The following is an 18573-nucleotide window of genomic DNA, read 5'->3' as shown; positions in this document are numbered from 1 at the left end:
TTAATACAATGTATGTATAAAAATGCACACATCTACAGACAAATATATCATGCATATTTTTTATGCGAACTAGAAAACAAATAAAAAATTTGGGATGAAATGTGAAATGATGATTAAAACTTTCATATGTAAATGTAACATTGATAATTAGACAATTCTTGGCTTAAAATTTAGTTTAAACCCATTTTAACAGTAGCTATATGTTCTAATAAAAAAAAGTTCAAGCACTGCATCAAAGGGTGGCCAATCCGTGTGACTTTTGGACACCTTACAAACTGAGAAAACGTCCCGATTCAGGTAATATTTTGCCTATATTTTCCCTATTACTCGATGGATTTTCATAAAATAAAGTGCGTCAAAGACAGTACAATGAGTGCTTTCCTCCACACAAAATGTCTAAGTTACTGAAACTTACAGAAAAAAAGAACCTAAAATAAATCTACTGTCAAATCATTAATATTCATGAGGGACTAATTTTCATGAATTCTGTGGTTGACTCAATCAACAAAATTAAATCAAAAACCAACAAGTCAAATTACCATTCACTTAATGTTCAGAAGTGGAAATTTGCGAAGTCTTATCCTCAAAATAGCCGTTTTGGCCAAAACCATAATAATTTCGGCCCATGAAAATTAAACTAGAAGATGCTTTTGTAGAAAAGCGCATGTCTCCCCCAATGCATAGTCATATAAGCAAGAAGTCAACAGGGGACAAAAGGCGAAAGTCAAAGAGACACTGATGGTTGGCTGCAATAGGGATCATCTACTTGGCATGTCCAATCATCCCACTAAGTTTCAACATTCTGGGCCTAGCGGTTTTCAAGTTATGAATTGGAAACGGTTTTCCATGTTCAGGCCCTTGTGACCTTGACCTTTGATCAAGTGACCCCAAAATTAGTAGGGGTCATCTACTATGCATGTCCAATCATCCTATTAACTTTCAACATTCTCGGTTAAGTGCTTCTCAAGTTATTGATCAGAAAGAGTTTTCTATGTTCAGCCCCTGTGACCTTGACCTTTGATGGAGTGACCCCAAAAACAATAGGAGTCATCTACTCTGTAAGTCCTATCACCCTATGAAGTTTGAAGGTTCTAGGTCAAATGGTTCTCAAGTTACTGACTGGAAATGGATTTCCATTTTCTGTCCGCTGCAACCTTGACCTTTAATAGAGTGACCCCAAAATCAATAGGGATCATCTACTCTGCATGTCCAATCATCCTATGAAGTTTCAACATTCTGGGTCAAGTGGTTCTCAAGTTACTGACCGGAAATTGTTTTCCATGTTCAGACCCCTGTGACCTTGACCTTTAACAGAGTGACTCCAAAATCAATAGGGGTCATTTTTTCTGCATGTCCAATCATCCTATGAAGTTTCAACATTCTGGGTCAAGTGGTTCTCAAGCTATTGATCGGAAATGGTTTTCCATGTTCAGGCCCCTGTGACCTTGACCTTTAACAGAGTGACCCCAAAATCAATAGGGGTCATCTACTCTGCATGACCAATCATCCTATGAAGTTTCAACATTCTGGGTCAAGTGGTTCTCGAGTTAATGACTGGAAATGGTTTTCCATGTTCAGGCCCCTGTGACCTTGACCTTTAAAGACACTGATTCTGGTATGCCTGGTATGTGGCCTATGGAGATGATAAGGTCTGTGTATTGGCGATATGGGCCAATACACAAGTCGGGACCATTGGTAGACTTGCTTCTGTTTATCATAATAAGCTACTGTATAGCTACTGTGCAGTAAATAAATTGCAGGTGATATTTCTCACCTTTATAACGAGTTTAGAAAGCTTGACTGAATTAGGGCTAAATAAACAAAGTGATAAGATACAAAAGTGTTTTTATCATATTTTTAATAAAGTAAGTTTTTTAACAATTACATCTCATTATTGCTGTTTTTATTATCAAAAATATAAAAAAAAAAATGCATTCAGGCACATAGCTTTTAAAAGTAATAAATTATTGTGTATTTTGAACAATGATATATCTTTATTGCTGGATTTTATTATACATAAAAGAAAGTTAACATTATTTAGACAACACAAGAGGAATTAAGCAGTTTTAATATATAACATCCTTTTGTCTATATACCTTCTTTATCTATTAAAAATGCAACTGAACGCTTCTTTAATTTCTAATAAAATCCAGCAATTATCTTTTTTTTCGTTTTTATTTTGTTACTTTTGATAAAAAGATCATAATCATTGAATAAACAAACTTGTAATTTCTCTTATTAAGTTTTGAAAAATTATTTTATAGTGAGAATTGCTTTGCTATAAGAGTTATAATTTAATGGGCCAAAACATTACTCAACATGACTGAGCAATCAAATTTAGTATCTTATCAATTAAAATAATTTTGTGTACATTCTAAAAAAAAAGACTAAAAAAAAACAACAACATTTCAATTAATAAAATGCAAAACACAGGAAATAACCAATTTACCTGTAGGCAATAAAATTTATGATTCTCTGAAAATAATTAGGCTACATGTCAAGTCTACAGGGGTTTTATGGACCCTTATCAGACTGGACCAGACAGGATCTTGTATATTGGGGATTAAAAAGTCTGGTATTTGGGGGGGGTCACTTATATAGGAGATTTTCTTTGCCTTTAACAGAGTGACCCCAAAATCAATAGGGGTCATCTACTCTGCATGACTAATCATCCTATGAAGTTTCAACATTCTGGGTCAAGTGGTTCTCAAGTTATTGATCGGAAATAGTTTTCCATGTTTAGGCCCCTGTGACCTTGACCTTTGATGGAGTGACCCCAAAAACAAAAGGGGTCATTTTTTCTGCATGTCCAATCATCCTATGAAGTTTCAACATTCTGGGTCAAGTGGTTCTAAAGCTATTGATCGGAAATGGTTTTCCATGTTCAGGCCCCTGTGACCTTGACCTTTAACAGAGTGACCCCAAAATCAATAGGGGTCATCTACTCTGCATGTCCAATCATCCGATGAAGTTTCAACATTCTGGGTCAAGTGGTTCTCAAGTTACTGACTGGAAATGGTTTTCAATGTTCAGGCCCCTGTGACCTTGACCTTTAATAGAGTAACCCTAAAATCAATAGGGGTCATCTACTCTGCATGACTAATCATCCTATAAAGTTTCAACATTCTGGGTCAAGTGGTTCTCAAGTTATTGATCAGAAATGGTTTTCCATGTTCAGGCCCCTGTGACCTTGACCTTTGATGGAGTGACCCCAAAAACAAAAGGGTTCGTATATTCCATAAGCCCTACCACCCTATGAGGTTTGAAGGTTCTAGGTCAAATGATTCTCCAGTTATTGATTGGAAATGAAGTGTGACGGACGGAAGGACAGACTGGGCAAAAACAATATGTCTCCCCCAGTCCCCCAGTGGGGGAGGGGGGGGGGGACGACATAATAATTCAAAAGTATATCACATATTATATGAATATCAATTCAATATGAATGGGTTACTCTGACTATATTTCATGTCATTTGATTACATTTTAATGGGCACAAACACAAAATTGTTTCTATAAAACATAAACAAACCTTGGATTTAAAGCTGAGTGTATGATGAGGGAGGTCTAAAGTAAACTTGGCTTTCTTCAGTGTTATACCACTTATTGTTATAGGTCCAGTCTGAAAAACAATAAAGGTCACTAAATAATATAGGTCCAGTCTGAAAAACAATAAACGTTATTAAATAATATAGGTCCAGCCTGAAAAACTATATAAGTCACAAAATAACACAGGTCAAGTCATAAAAACAATTCCAGTCATCATATAACGTAACTGATCAAGAATATCAATGTAAAGTTTCAAATACCCGTGAAGTATCTAAATCCCTTCATGAATGACAGTATTTTTGTGTTTAGTTTAATAAAAATCAACAATATTATAGGTCATAGAGCGGCTTTCCAGCTTTTGATGGTGGAGGAAGACCCAAGGTGCCCCTCTGTGTATATCTCATGGGCACCTGGGTAGAACTGGCCTTCCGTAAGCCAGCTGGATGACTTTTTCACATGAAAGAGTTCAACATCCAAAGCGAGGTTTTAACCTCACAGTGGTGAGGGGCAAGTGAGTTGAAGTCTTTGGACGTCCCCAACAGAAACATCAAAAGATGGACAAACATTATGATATCTTTATGCCACGATCCAGCAGAGTAAACAAGAGCTGTCTGTAAGACAGCACGCTCGACTTTTCTCGATGCTTGACTCTGAATCAGAGCTTTTCCAGTAAAAACTTTATAAAACTATACCCGAAAAATTCTAAGTTAAAATGGGGCATAACTCTGTCAAAATTCAAACCAGAGTTATGGGGATTGTTTCCCCTGGTGAAGACTTTGATAGTAAATAATCATTTTAAATTTCAAGTCAAAAGCTTTGATAGTAACAGAGATATTTGACTTTATCAAAAACTTTAACCAACGGCAACCCCGACAGCGGGGCGAGTGCAATACCTCTACTTTTTCTTCGAAAAGTCGAGCTAAAAACTGACCAGAAAAGAGAAACCATTTCTCTTGCTGTAGAGGAAGACCCCAGGTGTCACTCTGGGCATTGTTCCAGGCATGGTCAGGCACCTGCCAGTGGGTAGAACCACCGATCTTCCATAAGCCAGCTAGATGGCTTCCTCAAATAAAGAATTCTAAGCTTTAACTCCCTGAGGCCGATAGCGAAACATACCTGCTGCGGCGAGATAAGAATTACTACCTGACGTTGAAGAACATTATCTGATCTTATCATAATCACACTCGCATGCAGTGAATTGAAATCATGCAGAGAAACATTAATAACTTAGGTGTGAATTAAAATAAACTTATAAAATCTTCGAAGTTTGAACAAATATTTTTATATCCAATTTCATCCGTAACTTATATCCAAATAGAATTCGAAATATTCACAATTTTAACACACCTATTAAATTTAATAAATATTTGATCATTTCTGATTTTCTTACTTTTTTTCACATATAAACACAATAAATTTCAATAAATAGAAATACATTATTAACACAGAATATATACATCAGCATTACTTGAAATTTACATCCGTTTTTTTGTGAATATCGACGGTTCATTTTGATTTATAATCTATTTATAAACATGTACATGAACGTTGTGTGACACGCGCTGAGAGCTTGTGTAAAGTACAGTGAAGTCGTGATATTTACATCCATCTTTGAAGAATTATTAAATTTACAAACATGCGTTTATTTACACACATTTTTTTGTATTTTATGAATTTCAAACATGTTTAGTGGTGTTAATTTTATCCATTTGTATAGTATGCGATGTACGTGTACATGCTAATTCTCCGACCATTCATTTCTCTGATGTTCAGCTAACTGAATCAACAGAATTTTATCGTCGGAATCATCATCCGACGGAACTGATATGTCAGAATTAGAATGATAATGATTACATGTATTTTCTTCATTTTCAGAAAGATCACTTCCAGACGACATTATTGTACTCTTTTGAAAAGTCAAATAAAGTATCAACGAAACACAGCGGAGTTTGTCTTTTTCATTTCCTTTACATGACCGCATAGTTACAAACATTTATTTCAATGAGGGAACTAATTATTAACACAATTAATAGTTATAACATGTAAGAAATAATAGCCAGTATGCAAATACATTTTGCTTTTGTCAGGTTATCAAAAATTAACAAGTACGTGACGCAATCAGCTTGATCTTGGTGCCGAGACTATATATACTCGTCAATCGCCGTCCTGGGAGGAGTCCTGATAATACGCATATAATCGGATATCGACGCTACAAGGGTAGACAAGAAACGCAGCAATGCCACGAAACCAGGTTTTCAACACTTTTCATAAGAATAAACAAGAGTGCCAGAATGACACAGCGAATTTCTTTACTCTAGCACCTGTATTTGCAGATGTAATTTTAATTTTGTGGTTGTAATTCTTTTGTTTTTCTAAGTCCACAAAAAAACTCCTTACCAGGTAGAGATACCTTAAAATACACCTAAAATTAGAAAGTAACAACTATGTTGTACCACAGAAAAGTGGTCTTGGTTTTTCCCTACGGTCAATTATAAAAAAGTTACAATATAAGTTATTTATAGTAACAACTAAGGGAAGTTAATCTTAAAAAAAAAAAAAAAAAAAAATACAAGAAAAAAAAATTGTAAGCCCACACAGAAATCCTTACCAGGTAGAGATTGGTCAAAATACACCTCAAAATTGGATGTAACATGCATGTTGTACTACAGAAAAGTGGTCTCGATTTTTCCCTATGTCTAGTAATGAAAAAGTTACAATATAAGCTATTTATAGTAACAACAAAGGGAAGTAAAGAAGGGAACTGCGCAAGACACTTCGTCTCATGATGGTGTATAATTGTGCCAAGTTACATCAAAATCCCTTAATGCATGAAGAAGATATGCTCCGGACAAAGTTTTCATTCTTTTATCCTTTGACCTCTAAGTGTGACCTTGACCTTAAACCTAGGGACCTGGTTCTTGCGCATGACACTCCGTCTCATGATGGTGAACAATTGTGCCAACTTTCATCAAAATCCCTCCATGCATGTAGAAGATACGCTAACCCTAACCCTAACCTAACCCTAACCCTATTTTTAGTAACAATGACCTTGACCTTGATCCCAGAAACCCCAAAATCAATCCCAAGCTACAACTTTATATAAGTTTTCTATACACCAAGTTTCATCATGATAGCTCATTCCTAAGTTAAGTTATTGACCGGAAACCCTTTTTCTATTTTAAGTAACAGTGACCTTGACCTTGACCCCAGAAACCCCAAAATCAATCCCAGCCTTTGTCTTGATATAAGCTACATACATACCAAGTTTTATTCAAATATCTTTACTGAAACAAAAGTTATTGACCGGAAACACCAGTTTGACGCCACCGCTGCCCGCCCGCCAGCCCGACCGACATCTACCCCAATCTAATAACTCAGGTTTTGGTTAAAAATATAACGCCTATAGTCGCATTTTGGCCCCAGGTTCAAACCCACACCAGTGCGGGGCAATGTCAACTAACTTAACCATTCTGCTTTGGAGGCTGCAAACCTAGACACAACAAAAACACTTAGTCCAAGTTTCACTGTCTAGATCAGAAAACCCATATAAAGATAGGATGACTTACCTTGTGTTGAGCTCTCAGTGAAGGAAGCAAAGAAGCTCCTATTGTTATTCCCTGTAGAATAGCTTTCAGGTGTATATGGAGAGTCACTGACTTCTTAGCTTCAAAGATTCTCTGTGGGCGAGGCAAAGTTGATGGACGGGATGTGTCTGCTCCCGAGCCTTTAGAATCAATGGTGCCATAATCCATCTCTGTATTCCTACAGTAACAATATGTAAAACCTTTTTTGAAATTCTTATGATACTACTTGTACTTTTTTTGTCTTTTTTTAACAAAATACTATTACTGTAAAAATTAATTATATATACATTTTTTTTATTTCTACTATAACCGCCTCGGTAGCCTAGTGGTAGAGCGTCTGCTTCGAGTGCGGGAGGTCGTGGGTTTGATCCCCGGCCGCGTCATACCAAAGATGTAAAAAATGGTACTAGTAGCTTCCTCGCTTGGCGCTCAGCATTAAGAGGATAGTACTAGGACTATATGTATAATATAGTATAATATAGTATAATGTGACTGGGTGGGGTATCATGCCACGTGTCTATGGCGTGATATTCCAGTGAGGCAGCACTATAAACTTGGGCATTGTGCTCACTGCTACAAGTAGACACCGTTGTTTATATGACTGAAAATTGTTGAAAAAGACGTTAAACCCGAACACACACACTATAAAGAACTCAATTCTACTAGAACTCTGTTGTCAAAATCCAGCTTCACCTAAAAGTTAAAAGTCTAGTACAAGTGTTTTCAGCTGAAAAACTGATTAAGTCTGTCAAAATGGTGATACTGCAAAAATAAAACACATCAATCTATTTTATCTTCAAGATTTTGGTTCAACATGTTTTTTCAAACAGAATTTCAGTTAAGTTAACAAGTGTTCATTGATTCTGAACCAGTACCATGTTTACTTGCATATAAGGTGGATTGCATGTAAGACGGGGTCCTGACATTGTCCCTAAAACAGATGGTTTCTGTCAAGACCCATTTATAAGAATGGTGAAATGCTACTGGAACTTTGCCAATCATTATCAAAATTATTTTTATTCCTTATTAAATTTGGTAAACAACTTCTGACATTAAATATTAGTTAAATTTACCCATCTTATAGTTGTGTTAACACAGTTCATTGCACTAACTTGTTTTCTCAGCAAATCAGTGACAACTTCCCGACATAAATCAGGAGGACTAATGACATCAGACACATTGTCTTCTTTCAAATAGTCACAATAACACACACCTTGCCCTGAGATCAAAGTGCCAATATCTTAACCCTTACCCTGCTAAATTTCTATAATGAACTTGTCCATCTTTCAATTTGGACAGTACCATGAACTGTTAAAAGGGGTGTTTACCAAAAGATACTGACTGAATGGTGAACAGTGCAGATCATGATCAGACTGCACAGATGTGCAGACTGATAATGATCTACACTGGTCACAAAGGCAGAATCAGTCGTGTCCAGCATGATAAGGGTTAATGCAACGTCTTACTCTCTGACTGCTGAGCTATCCAGAAAGGCTAATCAATCTACATTCATAGACCCCTTGTTTTACTGTCGAATGGAACTTGGCGAATCAATGACTTTCTAACCTTGCTCTATAAATTGGTCTGCGGAACTCTTGTAAAGTGCTAGACAACTGGGTTGTTCCCCTTGTTAACATGCCATGTAGCACCACAGGGTGTTGTGGTATATCCACTTCAATTTCTCCTATAGAAACAAGAGCAGAGTTGTGTCCCTTTCCTCTTCGCTTTACTGTGGTATGCAAGGCTTGGGAACGACCAACATTGACAGTTACCACAGTTCTGGAATAAAGACACAGAATTGTCCACGTGATTTAATGCTTTTGATAATATACTGTTAAATCAAATATTTTCACAATGCTGAAAGTTTGTTATTTGAAATTACAATTAATTTGCAAGGTAGTATTTGCAATGTACCGCTTACTTGCCAAATATGTAGGACTACTTGTAACAGCACATTCATCAGCATTTATTCAGTTAATTTCTTTATAATTTTTATAATTTTTATAATTTAATATGTTTAATATAAACCCCTTGCCAAACTGTCTGGTTTAACAGTTACCAAGTTTACCTTGTTTAGCAAAAGTCTATTACAAGTTAAATGTTTTATGTAGCCATTATTTTGACTATAATGCAACAATGCAAAATTATGCATGCAAGACTTGCTCTGAATGCAAAGTAAAGGCAAGTAAAGTCAAACAGACTTCCAGTCTTTGAAAATACCCTCATTATATTCCTTAGTTTGAAATTACTATATCTAGTATGCCTTAATCAAAAACTTTTTAAAATATTAAACAAAATATAATCTGCTATTGCAAAAAGAGATGTACATTGTTCTGTCAAATCATTTAATTTCATCAGTATAAAATTTTGAGGTTTTGGCATAAATTTTGGCAACATCCTATATGTTCAACAGGTGGTCCACTTACTGTAGACTTGGGCCTTCCAGCAGCACCAGCATGGTGTGTCCTACATGAGCCGTGAAGGATGACTCAGACGACTTTCTCTGCAGAAATCCCTTCACTTTTTCCTTGATAGTACCAGTACCATGTACATTTCTCATCTCTGCTTCTAGCTTTAGACCGCTGAGTACCGCCAGAATTTTCACCTTTTCAACTTTCGCAATGCCAAATACAACAAGTGGTATACTGTCTCCAATATAGATACCTACACAAATAGTTATTCAGATTTAAATCAAATGCTTCAATAATCTGTGTTACCCTTACTTGAACAAAATTCAAATCTTAAAATATTTATGACACATTTTCTCTTTAAGAAAGTCTACCTGGACTAATAATGTCAAACTGAAAGGGACAGGAGTGGTGGTCTAGTGGTTATGGTGTCAGACATTCAGCCCAGAAAGTTTGGGTTCGAGCCCAAACGGGGTCACCATCATGCATTCTCATACGACACCAGTACTGGTTTTCCAAGGTCGGTGACTTGACAGCGGTTCAAATGGGCTTTAAGCTTTTATTACAATCAAGCTAAAATAAATCAGTACAAGGACACATCCCTAGATTTAGGCAAAATCATTCAGTATTTGTAAAGCATAAAGTTGTTCATTACAAATAACAAGAACGTAATTCTATGAGCTCAGTGAACTGTTGAAAACAAATCTCAAAAATTCAAACATTTATTTCTCAAAGTCACATGTCATCCCATACCAGTATACCTCTAATAATTAACAACTTTTCAGTGCTACACAAATTTAATGTCTCAACATGCAGAAAAAATTAACTCTACGATGCTCAAATCTGAGACAATATATTCCCCCAAAGCACACCACAGGTCCAATTTCCTAAGGACTACAGTTAAAACAAGGGCATCTATATATTCTAATACCAACATGAACCATCTCACTAATAAAGCTTTTTCTTGCATTTGTACATATTCAGGTCATTACCTGTGTCACAAACAAAATAGATCTTGACTTACTTTGTTTAAACCTGGTTCTACTGAACGTAGATCTAGCAAGTGGTGTGTTCTCATACTCCCCACTACTGCTTGTCCCAGGCCCTGCAAGAACAAAACATATTTTTGTCTGGAATCGTCTTTAATCAGACAGACACAACCATAATTGCAAAAGAGTTACTGTATTTGAAACTATCCATTTATAAATGTAGTAAATATTTCAATAACCTCAAATACTCACATGAAATGTATTACCATTCAAAAATACATACAATCAACATAACAAAAGGTATTTAATGAAACTCTAAATACTGTGAAATTGTTTATAATTTCCTTGGCCGAGTGGTTAAGGTCACTGACTTTAAATTACTTGCCCCTCACCAATGTGGGTTTGAGCCTCACTTGGAGCGTAGAATTCTTCATGTTAGAAAGCCATCCAGCTGGCTTACAGAACGTCTCTACCCATGTGCCAGCTCATTATGAAATAATGCCTAGAAGCGCACCTGGGGTCTTCCTCCACCATGAAAAGCTGGAACGTCACCATAATTGAGCCGTGCCATGAGAAAACCAACATAGTGGCTTTGCAACCAGCATGGATCCAGACCAGCCTGCACATCCGCGCAGTCTGGTCAGGATCCATGCTGTTCCCTAACAGTTTCTCTAATTGCAATAGGCTTTGAAAGCAAACAGCATGGATCCTGACCAGACTGCGCGGATGCGCAGGCTGGTCTGGATCCATGCTGGTCGCAAAGCCACTATGTTGCTTTTCCCATGGCACGGCTCATATGAATTATGACTGTGTCAGTGTGATGTTAAACCCAACAAAACAGATTCCTGGGTAGGAAACTTTGTGGTTCAGGCAAACATGGATTTCAACTTAAGCAAACAAAATGAAGGGAATTATATTTGCTTGTTAGCATTTCACTTCATGGATTGATGCTACCACAAAATCCAAGAATATTAGTCCTCCACAAATATTGTTGATTTCACAGTACCGTACTATATTACCAATCTGAAATGCTTCTGTGCCTTTAAAAAAACAGATTTGTAATATGCAGACATACTTTAAAAGCAAGAGATGTCAGTAGCATGTGATAAATTCCTCACAGATAAATGCTCTTACCTTGACCTTCGACATGCAGACCAGACATTTGAGTAGTGCTTCATGTAAATCTCTTGAATCATTTAATAGTTATAGTTGAAACGTTGTGTTTTCTTTTAACAGACAAACTAACTAACAGTATAATTACTACATGCCACATCCTTCAGGGCCTTAAACTTACCCCTTTACATGTTATGTATCCATAACTTTATACCAACGACTGCATTAACAAAGAACAAACTTTACAAAATCTTTGATTATTTTTTCGAAAACAAAATGCTGTGAAAAAAACTGCTTTAAATATAATTTTACAAAATAAGTACCTAAACCAGCCTCTTCCTCTGCAGCAAGATCAATACGGGTTTTCACACTTCCCGAGGGTGTACTCATGTTTGCCTTATCCGACTGCTCTTCTTCAATCACTGGTAACTGTTGCCCTGCAGACTTTCTATCTACCTTTTTTGTTTCTGGCATAGTTGAATACAGTTGCAACAAATGGTACAAAGTTCTCCAACAGTGTGGCGTTTCTTCCTTGATTTCGTCAACAATTGTCTTCTCCATGACGGCCGGAGACGACATATCACCCAAATCAATGTGTACAGAATCACTCAGATTTAGCGACTGTGGCGGTGTTACGACATGAGAATGTGTTCCAGGTGACTTAGATTCCATCTTTTGTCCTTTTTTGTCTTTAGCAAATTTAATATTAGTCTTTTTCACTGAACTTGGGAAGCTCAGTCTTTCAGGTCTGATGGTGTCAAAGGGAAACTTAAAGGAAGATATAGACGGTTTACTCCTGTGTGATTTCAATGCGTCAGTGGGCCTCGCTTCTGATGCTAAGTTTGTCTGGAAAAATAAATGAAAGCAAAGTTAGAAACAAAATGTAACACTATCTCTGAAGCATGCAGTCTTGAGACTAAGTTTTCAGGCCATTCTGGGTTGGAAGTTAACCTTCAATTTCTAATTCTACCATACAAATGATGTTTTTTGTCAAGTTTTAGCTAAGATTGTATAAAAACACATTTGAAGAACGTTTGAAGGTACTATATGGTCTCTTCTTGTTTAGAGATACTCAAATTGTTTATCCATAGTTTATAGCATGAAATGAAAAAGTAGACAATACCCTTGAGGAGGAAGGACTAGCTTCAGTGTTTTTGCCTCTAGTTAGCTCAGTCCGGGATGCTTCCGAATGGACAGTTTCAGCACTTGACGAAGACCCTTTAGAATCCTGCTTCCTGTGAGTCCTAATCCAATCAACGGAAGAATGTCCTTGTTTCAACTCAATTCGAGTCTCGTTCACGTTCCCAATCATCGTTACAAACTGGTGTATCAGTCTAAGCAGCGGCATATCCACATACTGCGTCACAGCTTGACAATTAACAAGAAGGTTCACTTGAAGTGTAGCTGGTTTTGCTTCCAGTTTATGCATGGCAAATTTGAAAGGAAATTTCTTGAACCTGTCACCATCCTCTGAATCTCTTTTTTCAAAGTCAGTCACGTCTCTCATGGAGACTTTCATCGTGAACATTTCACACAAGAACGCTGACGAATCTAGCACAGCGTCACTAATTTTCATGCTTCTTTTCCCCTTTCCTTTCCCCTTTCCCTTTGTTTTTACAGAGTCGGCGATCTGGATTTTCAAAACTTCAAGTCGTCCTTGCAAAGACAAATTCCCGCCAAAATTTTTCAGCATGGCAGTTGGGCGTACATTTTCCACGTGTAATCCAATACTTTGCAAGAATGGTTTGAACAAATTCCGAGCATCTGCAAGCTGCATTATAGACGTGCCAAGCGTGAAATGTTCCATGTTTACATCAGTGTGACTTTCCTCAGCACCAAGTCCACGTCCGAATGCCTCGAGAAACGAGTCCTGCCTTTTGACTGAGCCAACTGGTTCCTCGTCAAGTGGATGGGAAGCAAACCCACCACTCTGCTGCATGGTCATCCAGCGATACAAATCATCCACCTTGGATTTCAACATGTTACTCTTTGAAAAATCTCTCTGAAAAATAAAAGTAATCAATAATCATAAATGGAAAAATTCAATACGAGATGACAAAACAACAAAATTTTCAATGTCTGGCAAAATTTATGTCGTCGCAGACTTTAATATTGGATTTAATACTACCTTTTCAAAAGTAGTTGAAAGTATGGAAAAGTAGCAGTTTTTCTTGCATTTTCAAATGTGTTTAGATGTTCTTAGTGATAAACCAACAACTTCCTCAAATGATACTATGGTAAAGAAATGCCAGATATTGTAGATTTAGATTAATGTCTGGATCCTGACTGTTAGAAGATTTCCAAGTCAAAATTTATATAAATTCATGTTAAAATAAAACAAGTGGCCAGGCTGGATTGACAGACAAACAAACAATTGTGAATCAGATGTTTATATCCAATATATCAAAGGTTATTTTATTCAACACTAAAAGAAGCTGTCCTTTTTGGTTTGATATAGAACATACTCCAATTCCAGAAGCGTTCTCTCATACATGAAGCAGCCAACACCGGACTCGAAGTAACTTTTCTTATTGGGTTTAACTTTAAGCAGACACAATTAAAGATCACATGGTGACTTATCAGCATTTAATGGTGGAGGAAGACCCAAGGTGCCCCTCCGGGCATTATTTCATCACAGGTGGGCACATTGGTAGAACCACCAACCTTGCCTCAAATTAAAGTCACCTACTAAAACTGTCAGTAATTTTTAGGACGAGGAATTATGAGTGATCCCTCGTTTTGAAGTCTAGTGTCCTATCAACAGTCCACTTTATCATATAAAATACCTTATAAGGTGTGGCAGGAGGAGTAGGTCCAACATGATGGTCGCCACTCATTGCACTGGCGGACTGGAAACTGTATACACTGTCATTGCGCAATAGACTGGTCATATGAGGGTTTGTCTCACGTTGTGGAGATTCAAATGTTCTGTGTGCCTGGAATAGTCAACAAAAATAAAGTGAGAAACTAAATTTCTTAAATTTCAGGCAAGTAGAACTATCGATATTATTGTCAGCAGAAGCCTAAATTGACTTACATCAACATTAAATGTAACAGAAATTTGCGATTATATAAATCTTAAATTAAAGCAGGGGTTTTAAGGTCTGATCTCAACAACTTTAGGAACTTATTACCTATAAGTTGTTTCATAAACCTTTTTTTTCAAACACATAAAAACATTTTATATATATCAACAAATATTAGGAGATGTACTCTTTTTCATATTTAACAAGTTTCTGGGAGAGTTGAGAGAGGATTGGGGATGAAGAAAAAAAAATCAAGCAAAAAGCATTTAATCTACCTGATGGGCTTTTCTTGTCTGCTGTGCTCCAGACCATGATGACGTTCTTGAGATGTTTAAATTGGGCACTGGTTCCTTGGAAGCATCTCCATATCTCTGTGGACTACTTTGCCTTAAACTGGGCTGGGAACCAGACCGTACTTGTCTTTTTCCCAAACTCACATTGGAACCAGTCTTCTTTGCATTAACATCTTCATCAATTAGTGACACATTTTCATCTTCAAGATGTATTTGAACATTTCCTTCATCATCAAATTCCATTTCTTCTTCACTTTCTGATGGCGGCACAGCAAATGACACAGTGTATGGTCTGTGTTTCCTAGATTTAAAGTTAAACTGTGATATCTGAGGCATATAAAGGACATTTTTCCACTGCCTTGTGAGGGCAAGGATCCCTTTCTGGATTGTTATAAGCTGTGGAATGGTCTCCGAACTGACGGCCTGCTCCACAAGGCATGTTCCTTGCTTGTGAATGTACCGTCTTAGCACAGTTAGAAGCTGGCATGAGGCATCTTCTTGTAATGTTCTTGAAAAGTTTGTAATTTTCGAGTATTTGCTCTGAAATAATACAGGTTATAAAACAAATTTATGAAAATATAAAATTAAGCAAAATGAATACATGATAATTATGAAAATTATTTGTTTGTATTGGATTTAATGCCGTTTTTCAACAGTATTTCAGTTATGTAATAGCAGGCAGTTAATCTAACCAGTGTTCCTGGATTCTGTACCAGTGCAAACCTGTTCTCCGCAAGTAATTGCAAACTTCCCCACATGAATCAGATGTGGAGGACGAATAGTTTCGGACACAAATGTCTTTTATCAAATCATAATGGAGTACATATGACTTGCCAAAGGATCTAACTCATGACCCTGTGATCTGTGGAGCTGCACTCTCCCTACTGAACTAAGAAGGCGGGCTGATATAAAAATTAAGTTTATATATTCATCACTTTTCAATCTCCTTAAATAATATCATCATCAGTAAGGCCAATGTACAGTGCCTCAAGAAATGTGCTGTTTAAATTTGCATATAATTATATTCTCTCATTCCAGCAAAAATGCATGTCAATAACGCAATATGAGAGGAGCTGAAAACTGGTTATTAAATTTCAATGCACTTACTGCTGTCACAACAAATTAGCTGAAAGTAAAAACTGTATATATAGGAAAGTGCATGAAAGTGGTTTTTATTTACAGTTGGTCTTTAAACACAGGCTACATAAATTGAATATGTTCAATTCCAAATAAAAACAGCGCTCTTAAATTAAGAGTAAGGTGGGATCTGTTCTAGGACAGTCTTTAGCGTAAGTTTGACTGCAATCTAACATGGCTCAATTTGACTGCTAGTTAAACAAAGAAGAAAGTCAAGCTCTGTATATTCTGCGATAAACAACGGTTGATGCGCTGACCGCTAATAGGGCATTATGACATCAAATTGCCGTATGACGTCCGGTTCACTACTACTCACATAAATGAAATCCAGCATAGAATTAATCAAAACATTTTAAGAATGAAAACAATCAAGGCCTTCTCATGGTTTATCTTCTAATTTACCAAGGTTCATCGTTCAGATGCTTAGATATTTGACCACTGGGGCTAACACCCTCGTGGTTCAATTCCTGCGCATCTGAACTCTGAACCAAGATAAATTAGATGACAAACCATTTGAAGACCTTGACTATTTCATAAATATATCACAGTCCTGCTGTTTCTGAGCCTATGAGTCAGTGATGACACAGCACTATTTATACAAACAGACATGCTTCAGAAATGTCTGTTTCCTTGACACATATGACCTTACCTTATAAGGCATATGAATGCTCTGATATTCCAAACCCTCTGTCATGATACAAGCCATTACTGAGTTGGTCCTGTGTGTGAGTTCCTGTGCTAGGGTTCGAGCTGCAGTCATTAACCGGTCAAAGGGACTCAACCAGGCATTTATTGCAGGTGTTGCTGTACTCAGCAGGTTCCAATCATATCTAAAATGCATGAAGTTCATAGTTACAATCAACACACAAGCTGATAAGGATTTTTATTTCTTGTAATATTCTAATAACATGACTTTCAAATCTCCTTCATTCCTATCTGTCATTAATTAATCAAATTGGAAAATTTTAAAAGAGATCCTTTTCGTCCTGCAGTCCCAAGCCAAAAACCAGATAAAGGCCATTTGGAAATCTTTACTTATTTGTTGGAATTTTATAGATTAATGCAACAACAAAAGCAACAAAAAAATGCCCTGTTAAACTAACTTACTTTGTAAAGTCTGCCTTTCTCTTGATTGGTAAAGGTGGCGGTGCAGCAAAATTAAACCAGATGGTTTTGAGATGTAACACTCCACTGGATGCATCACCAACTAATTCTTTAGTCTCCATTAGTTCTCCACTGTCTGATGGAATAGAGATTCTGGAATCCCAGGAATGGACAGAGTTTGAACTTGTGTACATTTCAACCGGTCCAACACCTAACGGGTCGATTCCCACCTGCAGATTGCCCTTGCTGGATTGGGAGCTGGTCTTTGGCTGACTAACAGGAGTAGGAGATAGACCTGTTTGCTTCGCACCTTGGCCTTTAGTAGCAGTTCCTTCTGCTTTCCCACCTTGATCTTGACTTTTACCTTTACTACTTTTACTACTTTTACTATCTTTACTAGAACTTGATCCTTCCATTTCACTCTTTGTTTTCTTCTGAGTTTCATTTACCGACGTTTCTAAATTATCAGACTGGTATGCTATATCGGGAGCATTTTTGTCTTTGTAACCCAGTCTTCTTACTGCTGTAATGCCTATATCCTCTAAACCACATTCAAACATGATGTAACCTATACTATGTTTATTATGAATTTTGTCCTTTGATTTTTTACGTGGAACGTCTTCTGGTTTATCCTTATTTATGCTCCTCTGACGTAAAAGTTTCGGCTGGGGCGCTGCATCAAAAGGATTGTCTTCTGTGTTCACATTTCTAAGAGAAGACCGATCATCTGCATTTCTCGGCGGATCGTGACTAACATGTCTAGCCAGAGATGGCCGTCTGCTGTCTTTATCCTTCTCAGTCCGTGCTGAAGAACTTCTTTTAACTCGACTGCCACTTTTAGCCGATACTGGTGAAAACAATTTTGTAGCATCATTTTCAAACGTAAACATAACTTTCGATTTCTGCTCTGGTATTGCAGTTAACACAATCCCATCTGAAAAATTACTATCTTTTAAAAGTCTACGTAACTGAAAGTGTATTGCCTTGATATCAACTGTTCCAACGTCTTCCTCACGTAAAACCTCTGGAAGATCTTCCCTCTCAGTCTCGGAGGTATCCAACCTACCTCTGTTGGAAGCAGGAGAAGAATTTAACAAATTTGGAAGCACGCTATTTTGTGTTTTACATGAATGGCTGTTAGAAAGTAACTGACACCGCACATCTTCAATGGAAACACCCATCAGAGAGACACACGTGATTTCGTGTATGTTATCTAATGCCGAGAATGAGATCAGTTCTTCCACCATACCAGCTTGTAAAGTACAAATGTTTATCTGAAAAAGAATTCACTTCTATTTTATGGACTAATTTCGATTTTTAAGTCAAATTACTTATCTAAGTCTCTTTCACTTGCTTTTGAATTATAAGAAGTA

At 36.9% G+C, this 18573-nt stretch overlaps 1 protein-coding gene across 4 annotated transcripts in view; it reads right to left on the bottom strand.

Moving 5' to 3' along the window:
• LOC123557249 (bridge-like lipid transfer protein family member 1) overlaps window positions 1-18573 on the bottom strand; it is a 145359-nt gene that overhangs the window by 74795 nt on the left and 51991 nt on the right. For all 4 annotated transcript variants that reach the window (XM_045348616.2, XM_053543609.1, XM_053543610.1 and 1 more), the window contains exons 25-35: window positions 17204-18474; window positions 16746-16926; window positions 14942-15499; window positions 14427-14576; window positions 12764-13642; window positions 11964-12486; window positions 10563-10643; window positions 9557-9794; window positions 8697-8909; window positions 7113-7308; window positions 3530-3619 (exon numbers count right to left, since the gene is read on the bottom strand). In XM_045348616.2, the coding sequence (XP_045204551.2) occupies window positions 3530-3619; window positions 7113-7308; window positions 8697-8909; window positions 9557-9794; window positions 10563-10643; window positions 11964-12486; window positions 12764-13642; window positions 14427-14576; window positions 14942-15499; window positions 16746-16926; window positions 17204-18474 (4380 nt within the window). The remainder of the gene's footprint in view (window positions 1-3529; window positions 3620-7112; window positions 7309-8696; window positions 8910-9556; window positions 9795-10562; window positions 10644-11963; window positions 12487-12763; window positions 13643-14426; window positions 14577-14941; window positions 15500-16745; window positions 16927-17203; window positions 18475-18573) is intronic.

Source organism: Mercenaria mercenaria, chromosome 5, assembly GCF_021730395.1.
Source record: "Mercenaria mercenaria strain notata chromosome 5, MADL_Memer_1, whole genome shotgun sequence".
NCBI classification, from domain to species: Eukaryota; Metazoa; Mollusca; class Bivalvia; order Venerida; family Veneridae; genus Mercenaria; species Mercenaria mercenaria.
Note: the sequence above shows the minus strand (reverse complement) of the source record. Positions and strands in the feature narration are given on the sequence as shown.